Source organism: Lampetra planeri, chromosome 38, assembly GCF_965212315.1.
Source record: "Lampetra planeri chromosome 38, kcLamPlan1.2.h2, whole genome shotgun sequence".
Lineage (NCBI taxonomy): Eukaryota > Metazoa > Chordata > Hyperoartia > Petromyzontiformes > Petromyzontidae > Lampetra > Lampetra planeri.
Window position 1 is genome coordinate 7,171,955 of NC_136144.1, and position 19,267 is coordinate 7,191,221.

The 19,267-nt window shown below is 47.6% G+C and overlaps 1 protein-coding gene across 1 annotated transcript; it reads right to left on the reverse strand.

The window, feature by feature from the left end:
- Positions 1-1,239: 1,239 nt before the first annotated feature.
- Positions 1,240-18,303, reverse strand: LOC144731251 (thymus-specific serine protease-like). The gene is made up of 12 exons (XM_078612278.1): positions 18,062-18,303; positions 13,401-13,591; positions 13,138-13,237; positions 12,203-12,332; positions 11,491-11,614; positions 11,109-11,186; positions 9,420-9,467; positions 8,929-9,198; positions 7,645-7,786; positions 5,465-5,647; positions 3,811-3,956; positions 1,240-2,512 (listed from the first exon to the last, which is right to left on the reverse strand). The coding sequence occupies exons 1-12, from the start codon at positions 18,144-18,146 to the stop codon at positions 2,477-2,479; spliced, it is 1,533 nt and encodes a 510-aa protein (XP_078468404.1). The 5' UTR covers positions 18,147-18,303; the 3' UTR covers positions 1,240-2,476.
- Between the last annotated feature and the right edge of the window lie 964 nt (positions 18,304-19,267).

The following is a 19,267-nucleotide window of genomic DNA, read 5'->3' on the forward strand; positions in this document are numbered from 1 at the left end:
AAACAACGATGTGTATAAATTTCGATTTAAAGCTTTCGTGACTGCAGGGATTAATATTCTTGGTTCTTTCGGTAAGGTCACGTAGAAGGGAAATAATAAAATAATAAAAATAAAACAATAAAATTCTCACGACGTTTCGATTGCAACACAAGCAACTTTACCGAAAGAACCAAGAATAGCAATGTGTATGTTGAACTTCTTTCACGCCGTACGTAGCCAACCGTGCTAATCGGGAGGGGCGATATATAGAGGCTATATACGTAGATGCAAATAAGTCACGCAACGGCACAAAACATTACGTACAATTCACAACAACGAAAACAATATTACACAGCGAGATCCTTTGATAGATACCCCCCCATCACCCCCCACAAAGAAAACTGGGGAGAATGAAAAAGATAAAACTTTTATTTGATTTAAAACCCTCTGCGCGTCTCCTACCATTCCTCACACATGCATTGAAACGTTAAAGGCTCCACCTTTCAACATGCGGAGCCATCTCTCTCACACAATATTGATACGACATGTACAGCACACGAGGAGTCGTTATAAATCAGTGCGCGATATAAACTCGGAGAGACCTTCATCCAGCAGTGGATTGATCATGGCTGATGACGGTGTTGATTGTCTCGTAAAAACTTTGAGATTTACCCTGGTAAACAGCAACGAGTTCCACTAATGGAATGAAAACGTTGACATGGAAAAATATTGTTCAAAAGTTGTCAAAAATGGCCACGCACGAATCACAATTATCGCATTAAAATCAGGAGCGTTAAAAATGTAAAGATAAATCACGTGCAGGCTTTGCATTCCTGCACCAAGGGCATCTCAAAGCGCTTCGTGAAAAAAAGCGTTGCAGAAGATTTTAAAGAGTTAAAAAAAGAGTGTGCAAAAGAAGACAGCAACCAGACACAGAGCTGTGAAGAGCACGCACAGCAGACATCACTATCACCTCGTCCTGAGCTGGGCCTACTGCTCCACTGGCTTGTGGAGTCACTGAAGAGGTGACTGACCCCCACCCCACCCCCACCATACACAGTCTCCCCCCCCACCCCGCCCCACATCTATAATACCAAAAGTTAACAGAAAATAATACAATCATTTATTTAAATCCGCTCTCTCCCCCTCAAAGTGCAAGTGTTTACGCGAAGGACAGTATAGGATATATTTCATGCATTGAACGGGTTGAGTTTTGAATGGTTTTAGAGTTGAATGGATTGAGAGTTAACGGGATGCATGTCGGATTGCATATTGAATGGGATGAGTATTTAATTGTATAGGTGTTGAGCTCATTGTTGAATGGGATGCGTTTTTGGTTAAGTGTTGAATGGGATGGATGTTGGGTTAACTGTTGAATGAAATAAGTGTCAGGTTGAGTGTTGAGTGGGTTGAGTGCCAGGTTGAGTGTTGAATGGGATGGGTGTCAAGTTTAGTGTTGAATGGGATGGGTGTCAGGTTGAGTGTTGAATGGGATGAGGGTCAGTTTGAGTGTTGAATGGGATGAGGGTCGGGTTGAGTGTTGAATGGGATGAGGGTCAGTTTGAGTGTTGAATGGGATGGGTGTCAGGTTGAGTGTTGAATGGGATGAGGGTCAGGTTGAGTGTTGAATGGGATGAGGGTCAGGTTGAGTGTTGAATGGGATGAGGGTCAGGTTGAGTGTTGAATGGGATGAGGGTCAGGTTGAGTGTTGAATGGGATGAGGGTCAGGTTGAGTGTTGAATGGGATGAGGGTCAGGTTGAGTGTTGAATGGGATGAGTGTCAGGTTGAGTGTTGAGTGGGATGGGTGTCAGGTTGAGTGTTGAGTGGGATGAGGGTCAGTTTGAGTGTTAAATGGGATGGGTGTCGTGTTGAGTGTTGAATGGGATGAGTGTCAGGTTGAGTGTTGAATGGGATGAGTGTCAGGTTGAGAGTTGAGTGGGATGAGTGCCAGGTTGAGTGTTGAATGGGATTAGTGTCAGGTTTAGTGTTGAATGGGATGAGTGTCAGGTTGAGTGTTGAATGGGATGAGTGTCAGGTTGTGTGTTGAATGGGATGAGTGTCAGGTTGACTGTTGAATGAAATAAGTGTCAGGTTGAGTGTTGAATGGGATTAGTGTCAGGTTGAGTGTTGAATGGGATAGGTGTCGGATTGAGTGTTGAATGGGATGGGTGTCAGGTTGAGTGTTGAATGGGATTAGTGTCAGGTTGACTGTTGAATGAAATAAGTGTCAGGTTGAGTGTTGAATGGGATTAGTGTCAGGTTGAGCGTTGAATGGGATGGGTGTCAGGTTGAGTGTTGAATGGGATTAGTGTCAGGTTGAGTGTTGAGTGGGATGAGGGTCAGTTTGAGTGTTGAGTGGGATGAGGGTCAGGTTTAGTGTTGAATGGGATGGATGTTGGGTTGAGTGTTGAATGGGATGGGTGTCGGGTGAGTGTGTTGTTTATTCGCCGATGCACCATTTCCCACGCTGTCGAGTGGAGTCCCTCATCCCTGACGTCACTGCAGCCACTGGACGATCTGCTTCTCGATCTCCTGCACACGTGGACAGTCGGGGGGGGGGGGGGGGGGAGGACACGATCAAGGCACGTCATTATGGCACCGTAGTGACAATCCAGAACACACACCAGAGACATGTCATCTTTTAATAGGGTCATTAAATATTAACTAACTGGCATAATAAATACTTGCCTACTCACCAGAAACTAGTCTGTCAATCTACTGCCTACATATGCCACCAGAGGCCAGTCTATTAGTCGAAAATCTAGAGCACTGGATCTTAACCTGGGGTGCACGCACCCTTTGGCTGTGCGGGATGCCATATCTGGGGGTGCGTAGACATGGGCAGATATTTTTCGAACGTAAATCATTAGAAACACAAATTAAACACTCATGCAGCCAGCTATGGCTGCAGGGTTTGGTGGTACATGTTGTTAATGTCGTTTATTGTGAAAATTCGGTCACAGTTCCTATGATCACTGTTACATTGCTTTTATGGCTATATTTTGGTGACTTCGAAAAGTTTTTTGGTTTGGCCATGTTTGTTTGCTGGAGTACGGAGTAAGACTGATGGCCTTAATCTAAGTTGTCTTGTGGTTGTTGTTGTTTGACTTGCATCTCACTGGGATTTTTACACACAGCGTTGGTGTACGGTGCTTTTTCTGCAATATTTTGCTGTCTTTTCTTGAATTTTCTGTTTGCACTCAGTCACATAGTCACTTTAAGATGTTTTCTTGTTCATGTTTTTGTTTTTTGTTTGTTGCGGTTGCACCCAATTCAAGAGCCGAATGGCTCACAGGGCTATACCAAATAAATTAAACTGAAAAACTGAAAACACGGGCATGCAAGTACAACTACTTTTTTTTCATGAAACCTATGTATGTATTAATATTATACAGGTTTAACCGATTGAGAACCACAGGGGTGCAAGGCTGCAGTAAAGGTTAAGAACCAGTGGTCCAGAGAGACCCCCACTGTCAGAGACAAATCTGTCAGTCTATAGTATGCAGTCCTCAATAAAAGACTCTTCCTCAACAATCCACGGTCTAAAAACCCCAATGGCAACCAGTCTGGGAGTCCGTTGTCATGGGTACTGAATAGCTCGATTACCTAAATACCTCGTAACAGACATACAGAGTTCACGTGTAGGATAGTATAATTTTGAGATGTAGGGAATATCTGTGGTGTAGCTGTATTACGTGTGTACCCGTGTTATATGTATACAACTGTGTGATATGTGTATACCTGTGTGTGATGTACACAACTGTGAGATGTACACAACTGTGTGATGCATACACCTGGGTGTTGCGTCTACACCTGGGTGGCATGCACACCTGTCTGGCGTGACGTAGCGCGTAGATGTCATTCATCTTGGGCGTCTCCATGTCGGCGCAGTGGGACGTGCCGTTGATGACGATCGCGGGGAGCAACGGAGACAGCGACTTGAGCACGCTCAGCTTGTGCCACGGATCGATGTCACCTGGAGGCCGCATCGTCGTTGTCGTCAACACCGCATCGTCACAACCATCGTCAGCACCACCATCATCGTCGTCGCCATTGCCACCACCGTCGTCATAAACACAACCATCATGATCACCACCATCACCAACTTCACCAACATCATTGTCAAACATCGCGATCATCATTTCTAACCATCGCCACAACTCCAGTGCGTTAATCATTACACCGAGTCAACATCTCTTCCTGTCAGTAGCAGACTTTAATTATATTCCCAAGTGGAAACCATCTGTTCTCCAACGTTTTTTTTTACAAAATAAAAATTGAATACTGCTCAACTTGCAAATAACATGTGTTAATATACCCTGAGGTGCGCATTATAATCACCAGCAAACATAAATTGCCAACAACAGACACACCAGGAGCATCTGCGTGGACGTCAAAAAAGTTGGGCCAACTGTTAGGAATCAGAAAATAAAAGTTAAAGTCATTACACAATTCATTTAGGGGCATTTTAACTGCCCATAAACAATCGAACATCATCATCATCATCCACCACCGACACCATTTTCGTCATAATCGGCATCACTTCTACAATGCACCCTGGTGATTCGAGACTTTGCTATGTAACCATAGTCATGATGCTATGAGGGGGGGTGGGTGTGGGGCATTGCCATATGTGGTGGCGGAGGTCAATACCCCGTTGTCCACTGGCACATCCGAGCCAAGCCAGGATGGGAATTCTCACCGTAAAGGATGGTTTTCCACCAGCTATTTGCCGAGCCGAGCCAGAACTAAGCCATGAAACTCTGGGCCTCAGAATATATTAGAGTCGGGGTCAAGCAAGGCCTTCGGTTGAGCTAATGCTGCGTTCATTGTATGTGGCGTTAATCGACAACACTGACGCGGTTTATTTGCGTATGGCATCAGCGGCGTGGCTCGGCTTCTGCAGTGGAAAAAACAAATGTGAGCCATGCCAGGGGCTGGCTCAGCATGGCCCCGGTGCGGGTTCATTGTACAGTGGAAGGAAGGCATAAGTATGTTGGGGAACGCTAAATATATATCTTTTTTAGGTTTTGACGACATGTAGTATTCCATTCATCGTAACCGAGAGATGAAGGGTGATCGCACAAAGGCTATTTATTTGCTGCTCTGTCTGGCACGTTTCCGCAGCACTACTTTATATGTTCGTTGTATGTATGTTGAACTTCTTCCGCACCATACAAAGCCAGCCGTGGTAATCAGAGGTGCGGGGGAAGGCCAACAAACTGAATACAAAAATCAGTTCTGAGTTCATACTCCTTCAAAGAGGTCAGTCCCCAGCCTGTTTGATAACATGAGATTAATCCTCTTCCAAAAAACAGTTGGGCTGAAAAAAAAAAATCAAATTTGACCGCATTGGCTTTGGAGCACAAAGCACATCCGGTGTGGGAAAAAAAACACACCAGCAACCTACGAAGGCCTCCGGGGACGGCTCGGCTCGGAGGCGTCGGTGGAAACGGCGCTACGACAAAGCCGAGAGAGAGTCACCGTTCACGAAGATGACTCTGGTGCCGTTGGGGCGGTTGGCTCCGTACACGCGGTTCGTGCTGTCGACGCCACGGGAGACGTCCTGGAGCGACAGGCCGAAGACGCGCACGCACACGTCCACGTCGGCCTCCAGCGTGAGCAGACGCGAGAACGGGCAGCCCCGCTCCGGGTAGCACGACTGGACTGGATGCGCACACAGAGACAAAGGTTCCCCGCCATATAGTCTTAACAGGCTGCTACACATTACACTACACTCTCCTCCCCTGCAGGCAATCTCTCCCCCACTGCAGCCGATCTCTCTAGTGCTGCCGCGGTGGTCCACTTTACTCCAGTGACCCGGGTGCTGCTGCGGGGTCCACTTTCTGAACCCTCCTCCACCTCCTCCCCCCCTTCTCTCCCCCCCCCTTCTCTCCCCCCCCTGCAGCCAATTCTCTCAAATGCTTCCGCGAGGTCCACTTTCTGCCCCGCCCCCTCTCTCCCCCCCCCCTACTGCCGAGACCTATATAACCTCGTGCCACGGCAGATCTCTCCTACTTCAGCAGTTTTTTAGTTGCTGTGGTTGTCCCACCTGATGACGATTGCTTGTGTTGTGATCTAATTATTTTTCTACCTACGTGACTTTACCGAAAGAACCAAAGAGTAAGGATTCCTGCAGTCACGAAAGCTTCAAATCAAGATTACACTACACTATTTTTATTTGATCGGGCACTGTATAGCTCTTTTTCAGAAGCGATCTGGCCACAAATGATAGCCCACTGAAGTGGCTTATCACTGCAGGGAGGGGTTCGGACCACCACAGCTCTGCATGCTGCTTGCGTCATCGCTTGTGCACGCGGTGATGTATGTGCCAGTAGGACAGCCCTGCCAGCTCCACAATTTCATTCATAATTAAACTATAAACTATTTTGATTTTACCAGGTGAGGCCCACTGACTTATATAGCTCTTTTTCAGAAACGACTTGGCCATAAATGACAGCTCAACGAAGTGACTTATCACGTGGAAATTTATAGCAACCAAATACTCTAAATGCACGTTGATTCTCAATGTGGAGGTAATAACTGGAGGAACCGGAGAAAAATCCACGTGACCACGGGGAGAACATGCAATATACAGGAGTCAAGGTCAGGATCAGGATCGAACCCACGACCTCCTGTATACCAGGCGAGGTAGTTAACATCTTGCCACCGCGACGCTGGAGCAAGTGCTGTTAGCGAACCACCTATGGACGCTGGCACGGCGCACGGCACACTAAGCGGTGGTGTGGCTAGCAAACCATGTCTGGCTGCCTTTCTCTCCACAGTGTTGGTAATATAATTACACACAACACCAGGTACTCATTTTGAGGCTGAGTCGATCTAGGGATGGCCCAGGACTGGTTAAAATTTTCACTGCTGTTACTGGTTTCCGATCGCAGTGCACTAACCGCTACACTTCCGCTCTCCCCACACAAACACAAAGATTCCCCAGATAGCCTTATCGACTGTACAGGCAAGTGCTGTTAGAAAGCACTTATTAAGGATTATTACATGATATACATTCGCATAGTTGTAAAGAATGAGTAACAAAATACATAATCAGACAATATCCTCTGATTGATGATATGCGTCAAAAAATTAAACATTTTCTTCACGTAAAGGGATAGATATGCAATGTTGGTCATTTATTTTGTCACCTGTTTAGGAAGGTCAGCATGGCATAATGTGGGGTCGTATGACCGGCACGATGTCCAGATGCCCGATAGCCTTACTATGACTGTAGCGGCAAGTGCGGTTAGAGAGCACCTATAATTACCAATGGTGCAAGTTTCATACATTCTTACCAACCTTTGTCCATCCAGCAGTGTAAATGGATACACCGCAGTTCAGTCGAATGTCAGATTAAGTGTTATGGGATAATTCATGGGTGAATTCTAGATTTGAAGTTTTCGTGACTGCAAGGGATTTTTCGGAAAAGTCACGTAGGTGAAAACAAAATATATATTTATTTTATTTTGTTTTCACTTTCGTGACTTTACCGAAAAAAAACAAAGAGTAAGTCGTAGGTGCTCCCATCTCTTTCCAAGATGTCTGACCAGCGTGGCAGAGTAGACTAAAGTACTCTCGATGTGCGCTGTGTAGAGTGCCTCTAGAGGAGGCCCTTCAACTGGCAGTGGTGCGAGCGACCAATCGCGGGTACTCACACACTCCGATCTCGCTGCACTTCTGGAAGAACCACTGACGCATTTCGGAGAGCTCAGGATCAGCGGCCTCGTTCTGCAGCGCGAACAGATACTCGTCGTACGAGCTTTGCACGCACGTCTTGGTGTCGTCCAGAAGGTGCGTCTAAAGCGTCGGCGGCACAGCAGAGGGGACATGAGAGCGATGACGAGCATATACCGCCGTGCGCAGCCACGCGTGTAATAATACGTTTTAGGATGATTGTTGAATTTGTAACGTGCGCAGTTTTTCGTCCACTCTCGGAGAGACGGAATGGTTCAGAGGTGCGGGAAACTACGAAGCGAGGCGGCAGCGAAAAGCCGGTGCAGACGATTGCCCGAGCTCTGCGGTCCTCTACTTGGGATGTTTGGTCAGCTCCGTTAATGAGTGTTTATTCACGTGGGAGGACACACCGGAGTACCCGGAGAAAACACACGCGTGCGACGGAGTCAACTGGTCATCCCTGAGTAGATGTAAATTAACCCACTTGCTATCCTGCCATCATACACTGGCAAGCCAAGAGATCGTGACCTCAACACATACAGGTGGGCGCGTGGAATTTCACGAATGTCAGTTTAACACGAAGTAGGCATTCGCGACCAATATTATCCATAAAACAGGTTTTTTTTGCGTTAGATCACGTAAATATAAATGTGTCATTAAACCCGCCACCACCCGACACAGCCAATTAGTAAGGTTTGTCACTTAAACAAAACACGCCAATGTGTTTGATCCACCAACCCTCACATCCAAAGTGCCGGATTATATGCACGCATAGCCATGAGCGCAGACAATTTGATGGGAAGGAACTTACAAAGTGGTGCAGTGCGAGGAAAGCAGCAGATGAGAAGACTTGTGACCTGCAGTGTGGCGAGTGAGTGGATGAGTGAGCAAGTGTGTTGTTGTGACCTGCAGTGTGGATAATGAGTGGATGAGTGAGTGGGTGAGTGAGTGGGTGGTTGAGCGAGCGGGTGTGTTGTTGTGACCTGCAGTGTGGTGAGTGAGTAGATGAGTGAACAGGTGAGTGAGTGAGTGAGTGTGTGGTTGAGTGAGTGGGGGTATTGTTATGACCTGCAGTGTGGTGAGTGGATGAATGTGTGAGTGAGTGGGTGAGTGTGTGGTTGAGTGGATGGGAGTCTTGTTGTGACCTGCAGTGTGACGGTGGTGGTTGAATAACAGTGCGGATGAGACGAAACAGTCAGTCTGGTGGACCCGAGTCCTCAACATGGGTGGAGGAATCAATGCGTGAACTCCATGCGACGTGGCACCTTGGCAAGGTGGGCAAGGCGCTGGTACGGCTCGCCCACGGTCCGGTCTGTCATCTTGTCGCACACTTCCGCGATGTTGTGCTTGGATTCCAGCTCGTCATACTGCACGGCCACCATCACCACGCTCGCCAGGGTGCCCACGAACGTCGCACGGTCCCGGGCCTTCTGGAGGCTCCCGCAGGCCTCGAAGTCGTTCTGAACTTCCTCGTATTTGCGTTGCTCCAGGAGCTTATCCAGATGCTCAAAGCCCTCCCGCATGCTGCTCACACACTGTCGAGCAGTGACGCGGCCGAGAAGAAGCGCAGTTTCTCACTTGCTGCAGGGGTTCGCGGTTCAAGCATCATGACCGCCCTGGTTAATACTATAGTGGCACGGCTCAGGTCTGGTCTCTAATGTTAACAGAAAACCAGCACCAGTTCCCAAGGTTCCTGAGATTACCAAGTACCCCCCCCACCCCACCACCCCCAGGAGAAGATAGGAGTGTGTGTTACCTCGTCAGATCCTCCGACCATTGAATTCCGCAGACTTTGCCCGACAACCTGAGGGTGAGGGGAAAACCACAAAGTAAAATGCATTCATGATATTACTTAAAATATTTTTTTGCACACAGTATTCGTTCACTCTCGTAGAGCGAGAAATTAAGAGGTGCCAGGTATCAGACAAGCTGTAATGCGGCCAGGCGATGAGCCGGCACCAACAATTGCCCAAGCTCTGCGGTCCTCTATAGAGGAGCACCCTGAGCGAGGAGGAAACACACTGCCCTCTCCTGGCGAGCCAGGGTATGGCACCTCGTTGCCGACGGGAAGAGAGTTTCGTAACGTGTGTCCAATCCATTAACCCTCGCCCCCGCAGTGCTGGATTACAAGCATGTGTAGTGGTGGTATTGACGTGCGCCGACTGTGACAGTGATGGATCACGGGGCGGCGCGGGGTGCGGGGTTGGGCACGCGTTGTGGGCGTGGTGTGGACGCGCGCGCCGGGAGTGACAGATGACGGGGGGGCGCGGAGTGAGTGGTGAGGCACGATGAGATGTGGGAAAAGAGGATCGTAGCCAGCGCCCGGCGATTGGTCGAATAAGTGGGTGCTCGCAGCGACGTCCGCAGGTGGGGTATAAAGGGGGACGCGCGAGAGCACTCGGGGAGAGTTACCCAGTTGAAGACCCGAAGACGGAGCTGAAGACTTAGTCGCTAAGTGGATGTTGGTCATCCGAGTAGCTCAGTGGCGTTAGTCGCCGAGTAGCTAAGTGGATGTTAGTCATCCGAGTAGCTCAGTGGCGTTAGTCGCCGAGTAGCTAAGTGGATGTTAGTCATCCGAGTAGCTCAGTGGCGTTAGTCGCCGAGTAGCTAAGTGGATGTTGGTCATCCGAGTAGCTCAGTGGGCGTTAGTCGCCAAGTAGCTAAGTGGGTGTTTGTCACCCGAGTACTAAGTGGATGTTGGTCATCCGAGTAGCCCAGTGGCGTTAGTCGCCGAGTGGCTAAGTGGATGTTGGTCATCCGAGTAGCTCAGTGGGCGTTAGTCGCCAAGTAGCTAAGTGGGTGTTTGTCACCCGAGTACTAAGTGGATGTTGGTCATCCGAGTAGCTCAGTGGGCGTTAGTCGCCAAGTAGCTAAGTGGGTGTTTGTCACCCGAGATACAAAGTAGGTGTTAGTCACCTGTAACCAAGTTTGATAAAATAAAGAGTGTGTTACCCGTGAAGTCGTCTCCCGCCGAGTTACTACATTACACATGCACCACCATCGCCATATTGTCCATTCTCATAAATGTTCATCAACGCCAACAGTAACACTGTGAGTGAAGGGGTGCTGCAGTGATGAAGTAGCATACTGCATTTCCTGCCAGTTTAATTCCATCTCCCAGCAACGACCATTCAAACAATGGTGCAAGTTTTCTAAATCCACACACTTCTGTCCACTCGGCATATATAAATGGGTTCACCATCTTGAGTCGATTAGCAGCTGAAGTGTGATCGGGTAGCGTGCTGGTATTTCCAACCTTCTCCAATAAGTCTGGCCAGCGTGGAAGAGGAGGCCACGTACCCTCTAGAGGGGCTCTCTTGAGACTCCCTCCAGCAGAGGCCTTTCCGCCAGCAGTGCGCGGGAGCGAGCGATTGCCCGCCTGCACCTTTAGCTTCACCCCGCGGTACTGTTGATCGTGTCTGCCATGGGAGCCTGCGAGCCTCACCTCATCATACCCCGCATAGTCCAACTGAGCTTGAACTGGCGCCGACGAGGCAACGGCAGTGTGGATCAGCTCGGGATGCTGCAGACACAGAAGGCAACAACGCTCTTCAGCAAAGATTTCTCCACGTAGCCCTCGAGTACCTCTTTTCCACTGCACAACCGAGCCAGGCCGGCGCGGCTCCGGGGGTCGCCAGGGCAGTTTTTTTTTCCACTGCAGAACCTGAGCCGAGCCACAATCTGCTTCGAGTGTACTCATTTTGTCCTCCTTCCCCCCCGCACCTCCGATGAGCGTGGTTGGCTCCGTACGACGCGAAAGAAGTTCAACATACACAAATACATTTATAAATATTACAAATAATAAAACAAGATGTACGGTGTCGCACCTTGAGGCGGAACCAGGCGGAGAGGGAGCCAGGGTAGGAGCCTCCGAACGACACCCAGGCGTGGCCCTGCTTGAGGCCAAACTCGTCGCTCACGTAGCGGTGCACACGCACCAGATCCGCCAGCCTGCGCAGGGGACACGCGCCAGCCGGCCGCGGTGGCGGTGGCGGCACAACACCCCTGAATCCACTGTTTTGGAGGCAAGGTTTGGCGGATCACGTAGATTTGTGAAACACTCTCAAACCCACTGGGTTGGTGCTGTGGGGTGGCCACAGGATAGCATCTGAGCGCATGAGTTTGCGCACCCGGCCGCGTGGACATTTTGAGTGTTGTGCCCCTGGTTGTCTTTCTGGGTACTCTGCATGCTGGGTACTGTGATGGCCACTCTTGCTATAGGGTACTATGTTCCTTTGAATAAAATTGTTGACTGCTCATCCAGTGAATAAATTCCCTCCTTCCCAAAAAAATAACCCACCCCTTGACCCACATCATTGGAAACACGCACGCACGAAATGCGCATGCGTGACTGGCATTCAGATTCACGGAACCCCAGTATGCCGGGGACACTCAGATTCACCACATACTGGGATACCGGCATTCAAACTTCCTACACAGTGATAAGACCACAGTGAGTTAACTTCATTTCATTCCTTGCACCAGGGACAAAGTACAAAGCACTCATGGTGCTACTCCTGTGCTTGGCGAGAGACTCACGCCTGGCTGATGGTCAGGTATCGCAGGTTCTTGTCCGACAGCCCCTCTTCATTGACGCTTTTGCCGTAGAATCGGTGCTCAGCGGCGACCAGAAGAGCTCCATGGCTCTGCGCCAGCCGAACGTGCTGGCCTGCGCACAGAGTATGGGGGAACGCGCAAAAGTGTACACAACAGCCAAGACAAAAAAAAATCCCTGTTCGCCTTCACACACCGTGGAATCAAGCGCTGTTAGCGATCGCCTATTAATGCCGGCACGATACACTATTGGCCGTCTTTGTCTCCCCCCATAACACCACACCAGGTACTCATCTATGGCTGGGTTAAGATAGAGGCTATGTGGTGGGCAGCAGAGGGCGGTGCAGCAAATTTTATGCATCCCATTTATTTTATCATCATTGACCTCATCTATTCACCACTGGCCGAAGGTCTCCGCAAGTCATCACCATCTCTTACGGTCCATCTGAGTGACGTGGCCCAACAGCGATAATCTCCTCCAGGCCATCACAAATTTGCCATTTGTGAGGCCGGTACTCCGTGCCGTTTATCAGGGATTTCTGATGCAACTAAATACATTATTTTATTTATTTTATTTTTATGTAAAGCACTTTGAAGCGATCCTATCATTAAAGGCACAATTCATAATAAATAAATAACAATTAGAATATTCACTTTTGGCAAAAATGTTTTTTTTACATTTCGGATAACGGCTTTTTTTGGGTATGGCCCTTTTCAATTGAAAATGTGGCATGAAAAAAGGCCACTCCTAATACATCGCCGTTTGAGTGTTGTTATTGACGAATGTGTTTATTTTTTGTTGTCGTAAATCATGCTTGTGCACCACTGCCAACTCAGCAGCAGCATCAACACCAGATCATTTGTTTACACGTACAAATATTGATTTATTGCGCCGTTAAGTCAGAAAGGAGCTGCCTTACCCACAAACACGTCGTTAGAGTTGAGGCCCGATTCCCCACCGATGTAGAGGAAGACGGGGCCATGAGGCCGCTTCCAAAACAGCGAGTTCACCCAGACACGCTGCAGCCAACACACACCGCCACCATGGTTAGCCAACCAAACTCTGCCGCTCCGACGATGACCAGAGTTCGCGTGATGGTTTATGCTCCTTGATGAGATCACGCAAGGCATTGCGGTTCATATGTGGCGAGCGCTTTATGTGCAATGAGCGCGGAGGCAGCACCTGTTTGAAGGTTTTGTTGCAGGCCGGGTCGAGGTGGTCGAGCGGCTGCTTTAGCTCTACGTTCCTCAGGAAGCTCATGAATCTGCTGCTGGCCGGCCCCTGCAAGGAAGGGTCGGACCACCACAGCTCCGCATGCTGCTGCCTGCGTCGCAGCTCGTGCATGCGGTGACGGATGCGCCAGTAGGCCAGCCCTGCCAGCCACACGATTTCATTTAGAATTAAACTTTAAACTATTTTTTGTTTTACCAGCTGAGGCCCACTGCCCTATATAGCCCTTTTTCAGAAACGACTTGGCCACAAATGATAGCTTAATGAAGTGACTTACCATGTGGAAATTTATAGCAGATAAATGATCTAAACGCACGTTGATTATAAATGTGGAGGTATCTGGAAAATAATTCACGTGACCACGGGGAGAACATGCAAATTCCAAATATGCAGCAGGCGTCAGGGTTGGGATCGAACCCACGACCTCCTGTATACCAGGCAAAGTCGTTAACATCTCGCCACCACGGTGCCCAATTAATATTTGGGTTAAACCAACTTTATTCTAATTTATCGTGGCAAATTATTCAAAGTTATATTGGCTCAGATAAATTAGAATGAAATATTACATAGATTTGTAATGGTAGAGATCTAGTTTAGTCAGAATAGTTGTTACTGTGGTTGTGATATGAGTCGTGATTTATGATTTCACACGATACTGACATCTATTCTGACTTCGTGGCTTCTGTCCTGAAGATGATTGGCGCAGTTTCAAGCGAAATGTTGTTCTCTGATTGCTATTTTTGTTTGCGATAATTGTTCTTCAACTTACCGGTGAACTGAAAGAATAATAATGTGTGTGGTATATGCTTGTACATTTAACAATTGAATTGTGTTTGGCTATGTTAAGTGGTGGAGGTAATACAACTTCAATTTGGCTAGATCATGACGAGTGGCCTAACCCAAATATTAATTACAAATTATAATATTGGCGCTAAAACCTACCTGTTAAGTTAGAATGTAATCATTCGGATTCATCTAGCTTCTTAATACTATAAGCATGTCTAGATGCTGTACAGGAACAATTATTTACATCTAATATTGCAGACAAAACTTCAGTTACAGTATACTCACAGACTAGTCACAGTGATCGAGCATGTAGAATAACATATGTTCTCAGTCGCACCTCCGATTAGCACAATTAGCCACATACGGTGTGAAAACAGTTCAGCGTACATACATGCATAATTGTAAAGTGTTACATTAAATTGGGTCAAATTAGGAAAACTATTAAACCCTAAATGTACCAATTGGCTGGACATATAAAGGTATGTCCTGTAAGGGAGAACCAAGTTACCATATAGGCACGACCACACACACACACCCAGAAGAGTCTAAAATGGACATGCACTCAGTCATAGGCATAACAAAAGAGGAAATCGAGCGTTGCTACAAATGGATGCTCTCAGTTTCACGTAATCGTGGGCCCGCTCCCTCTAATATCCCAAACCTAGAGACTCTCTTAGAGGCCTGATATGAATTGAAGCGTCCCTTAATTCAAATGGACCCTGCAATAATCATGCATGGCTGCTGTACGTTGCGACACCATAACGTCCTGCATTCTGTTGACTCTGAGGCAATGTATGAGAGTTGGCGTTGTGTATTCGTATAAATGAGTTATGTAAAGGGGAACCAATCCATTGCACAATACCTGTAAGGACTGATTAAAATATTACACAGTAATACCCGGCTTGAGTTGGGGATGCGTTCCTGAAATGTGCGATGATGAACTTTGAAACGATGTAAATCGAAGCGATTCACAGGGTACGGTGATGGAGGTGAAGGCCGAAAGGCGACGGATAACGACGCAAATCTGACGACGTATTTGCGAAAGGGGGGAGACGCATATCTGGGTGTTACTGTCGTCCAAATAAGACACAGCGAAAGTGGTCGACGATACAAATGATACCCGACACAGGAGAGAGACAATACGCACGACATCAATGTGCAACAGGGAATACGACAGGTGGACAATGCAAATGGTAGAAACAACACAAATGGGAGAAACAATACAAATGGAAGAAACAATAGAAATAGGATAAATAAAACAAATGGAAGAAACAATAGAAATAGGAGAAACAATACAAATGGGAGAAATCATACAAATGCGAGAAACAATAGAAATGAGAGAAACAATACAAATGGAAGAAACAATATAAATAGGAGAAACAATACAAATGGGAGAAACAATACAAATGGGAGAAACAGTACAATTTAGTTTCATGCAGACAATAAAACTAAATTGAGATTACAAAATAGATGCTGAATCAAAACAAGAAGAGATCGTACAAATAAGACAGTCAGAATAAACCAGATGGACAATAACAAACGTGGCAGAATAAGACAACACGAACGAGGCATTACACAACGTTTAAAACGAGAAGATAATTGCGTTTGACCCGCATATCATGACGATTAATAAAGCTGTGGTGTGGTGGGGGAATAGGGGAGGAAGGATGGGGAACCATTTACATACAGAGAGCCCTTTTTGTCATCGTGTTAACTGTGGTGGTTATTTGACCATACATCACCACGTTGGTCATTGCGAGTTGGTGACAGTATGAAGCACAAAAGTAGCAGCATGGAAGTACGGTCCAAGATTTGCATGTTTCTACACTGAACTCTGCTGCCCATGATAATCTTCACGTGCCTGTAATACAGAGACCCATTTATAGATTTCCAACTTAATTCTAATGATTGGATAAGCAGACTCCTTTATACTTTTTTACACAACCCATGAGGGCCACGGCCTTCTGGGAATGCATCATTTCAGCAGCATTGAGTCAGGACAAGCAAACGTTCCACTGGATCCGACATACGGCTTCTCATCAACAGTCAGGCTTGCTTGAATCAATGCTGGTAAATTACGAGATGTTATTGGCAAGATATGGCCCGTAGGTGAATGCAAACTTTATATCATATATCACGTATCCATAATCACGAGCGTCGTTGTTGGGAATATATGCAACAATACAAAATAGCAAAACCCATCATAACAGAATTAATGTCTCCTTCATATAACCGTATTTTCACATACAAATTAAAAGTTATATTTTATACAAATAAAAAGTTTTATTTTACACAACCCATAGCTCCCCCTTGAATCAAGCAAACCACACCAGCTATGTTAGACAAATCATATCAACATATTGCTTTAAGATTTAAGAAGTTTATTGAGATTGGCGCGAGACGTGTAAATGCTTTGTGTTAGAATGTCGGGTTTCTCTTGAGATTTTTACCACCCCCAAGATATTGAGGTATCTATAAATGGATCACGCTGTATGGGCGAGGCATGGAAAGTCCCCGATTCAAACTGATAGGCGGAACCGAAACCATAGGGCTCGTGAATAACCACACAAAGACAAAAACACATAGAGATCCCCCGTATAGCCTGAACAGACTGTTGGAGCAAGTGCTGTTAGCGAGCACCTATGAAGGCCGGCACAGCACAGGAGGGCGGGTGGCCAACTCCACGCCCGGCCGCCTTTGTCTCCATAGTGGCGACGTTTTTTTTACCGCACCAGGTACTCGTTTAAGACTGAGTCGACCTAGTGGAGGCCCAGACCGGTTCAGACAATCGCTATCACTGGTGTTGGCCGTGAACTGGAATCGAACTCGGGTCGCCGGGTTCGTAGCGCAGCGCGCCAACTGCGACACTACCGCTCCCCACTCACACCGACAAGCACACAGGCAACGCAGTACAACAGCACTTAGGTTCATAGCCACTGTGTACGTACGTTTGTAAATTGAACTACGAATGTATAATGCAGTGGGGCTATGCTGGCAACATAGAAGATTGGAGGCACAGGGGGAGACAGGGGGACGTTCAGATACGGACACAGGCTCCGCATGGCTGTGAATGCGTCAAAAACAACAACTTAGACTTCTCAAAGCGCGCCAGAGAGCGTAGCAAATGACTCAGAGCGCAGATATATATGTGTGTGAAAACTATTTGGAGGAAATTGGAGTCGCGAAGTTAGCGATTGAAGCTGACGTTTAATTCAACAGTGCTCAGGAACAAAGCCAAACAGAATCCCACAACAGGAGCCAGAGCCCAAACCCTTCACGTTAAGCGTGGCCTCAACTTCAAGTCAAACCCTATCACGCAGTACTGGCTATTTGCCTTAACCATTGATTTATCGTACATTTTAATTCTGGCCGTGATTCTATCCATAGTCTGTCAGCCGTAAATGTGTCACTGAAACATGAACCACAGAGCCACAGCAAAAACTCTGTTGTGGTGTGCGGTGTGATTCCACTGAATACTGCGTGATGGTTGTGATGTGTTGTGTGATTACCTGTCAACCCATTATCAGTGCCCTCACTTATTACAGGTCAATTCACACCTTATTGGCCACCCCGTGCCCTCTTACAAATCTCAACGTTCATCCCACAAAGTCCCATCACAAGGGAGAAACACACACAAATAGACAAACAAATATGTTGCCAGTATGAAAACGTCTGTACGCCGTATGGACCTGAAACCTCAATTTCCCTGTACAAGAATACGGGGTAAACCGTGTGGGTTGTGATGTTGCGGAAGCGATCACACCGACTACTGTGATGGTCGCGACGCGAGTGGCGGCTACACACGACGCCGTGGATGATCGCCTCACCCTGGCTGAGCGAGCCTTCGCAGAACGACGTCAACGAGGAGGCGATGACAATCGAGGCGAGGGAGAACAGCAGCAATGGCTTCATGGCGCGCTTGCTCCTCCGTCAACTCGACGCGTCCCTTGTCGCTCCCTTTACCTGCCCAGAGTCGAAGGGGAGGGATTTCTATGGGTGACCTAAGTCACTTCAAGGAGTGCACGTGACTCCAAGCACGTGCGATATCGCTTACAGACGAGAGGGGATTTATTTTATTTTATACCCGCGTGACTTTACCGAAAAAACCAAAGGGGGTTTCCCAAAGTGCGTGTGTGCGCGCGCCCGTGCGCTGTTCATAGGTGCCGCTCGCTAACAGCACTTGCCCCGGCAGCCTGTGTTAAGGCTATACGGGGGGAACCTTTGTCTTTGCTGTTTATAGTGGGGAGCGGTGGTGTAGCGGTCAGCGCGACGCTGCGCTACGAACCCGGCGACTCGAGTTCGATTCCCGCTCACGGCCAACGCCGGTGACGATTATCTGAACCTATCCCGGACCTCCCCTAGGTCGACTCAGCCTCAAATGAGTACCTAGTGCGGTGTGTAAAACATCTTCACTGGGGAGACAAAGGCGGTCGGGCGTGGTGCTGGCCACCCACCCCCTCGTGTGCCGTGCCGGCCTTCATAGCTGCTCACTAACAATACTTGCCACAACAGACTGTTAAGGCTATACGGGGGATCTTTGTCTTTGTTTATCGTACAGAAGGGGGCACAGGTGGTGCATCAGCCGGGTCATCTCAGTCAGTCGACCTGTGGCACCTGCCGGGTCTGTCCCGTGACCTTCTGCCAGCGGGCGTTCGACACTGGCATAAGCGTTGTGGTGTATGGCATGTTTAATGCAAATTTGTCCCGAGGTATATTTCCGACTTCTCGATTAAACTATAGTACAGTTTTTTATGTTTTTTTTTATGTTTAACTATCGCTGCTTGTCAGCGCTGTTCCCGTGGTGAAAGTAAGAATTGTATTTTATTGGTTTTTTATTTTATTATTTCCCTTCTACGTGACTTTACCGAAAGAACCAAGAAGAGGAGTAAGTCAAGCATTCCGGGCACGTCTCTTCTCCCAGACTGATCGAACTCCCACCCTTGCCGCATACCAATAATAATATCACCGCAAACAACATTGCTCGATGTGCTGCTTCGATAAACCGTTTTTCTCTCGCGGACAAATGCATCGAT

Excerpts from the sequence above, each read along its gene's own strand:
- LOC144731251 (XM_078612278.1), bottom strand. The coding sequence starts at position 18,146 with ATGAAGCCATTGCTGCTGTTCTCCCTCGCCTCGATTGTCATCGCCTCC. Across the intron at positions 13,592-18,061 it reads CGAAGGCTCGCTCAGCCAGG|GGCTGGCCTACTGGCGCATC; the intron begins GTGAGGCGATCA and ends TGTGGCTGGCAG. Across the intron at positions 3,957-5,464 it reads CAGAGTCATCTTCGTGAACG|GTGACATCGATCCGTGGCAC; the intron begins GTGACTCTCTCT and ends TGCGGCCTCCAG.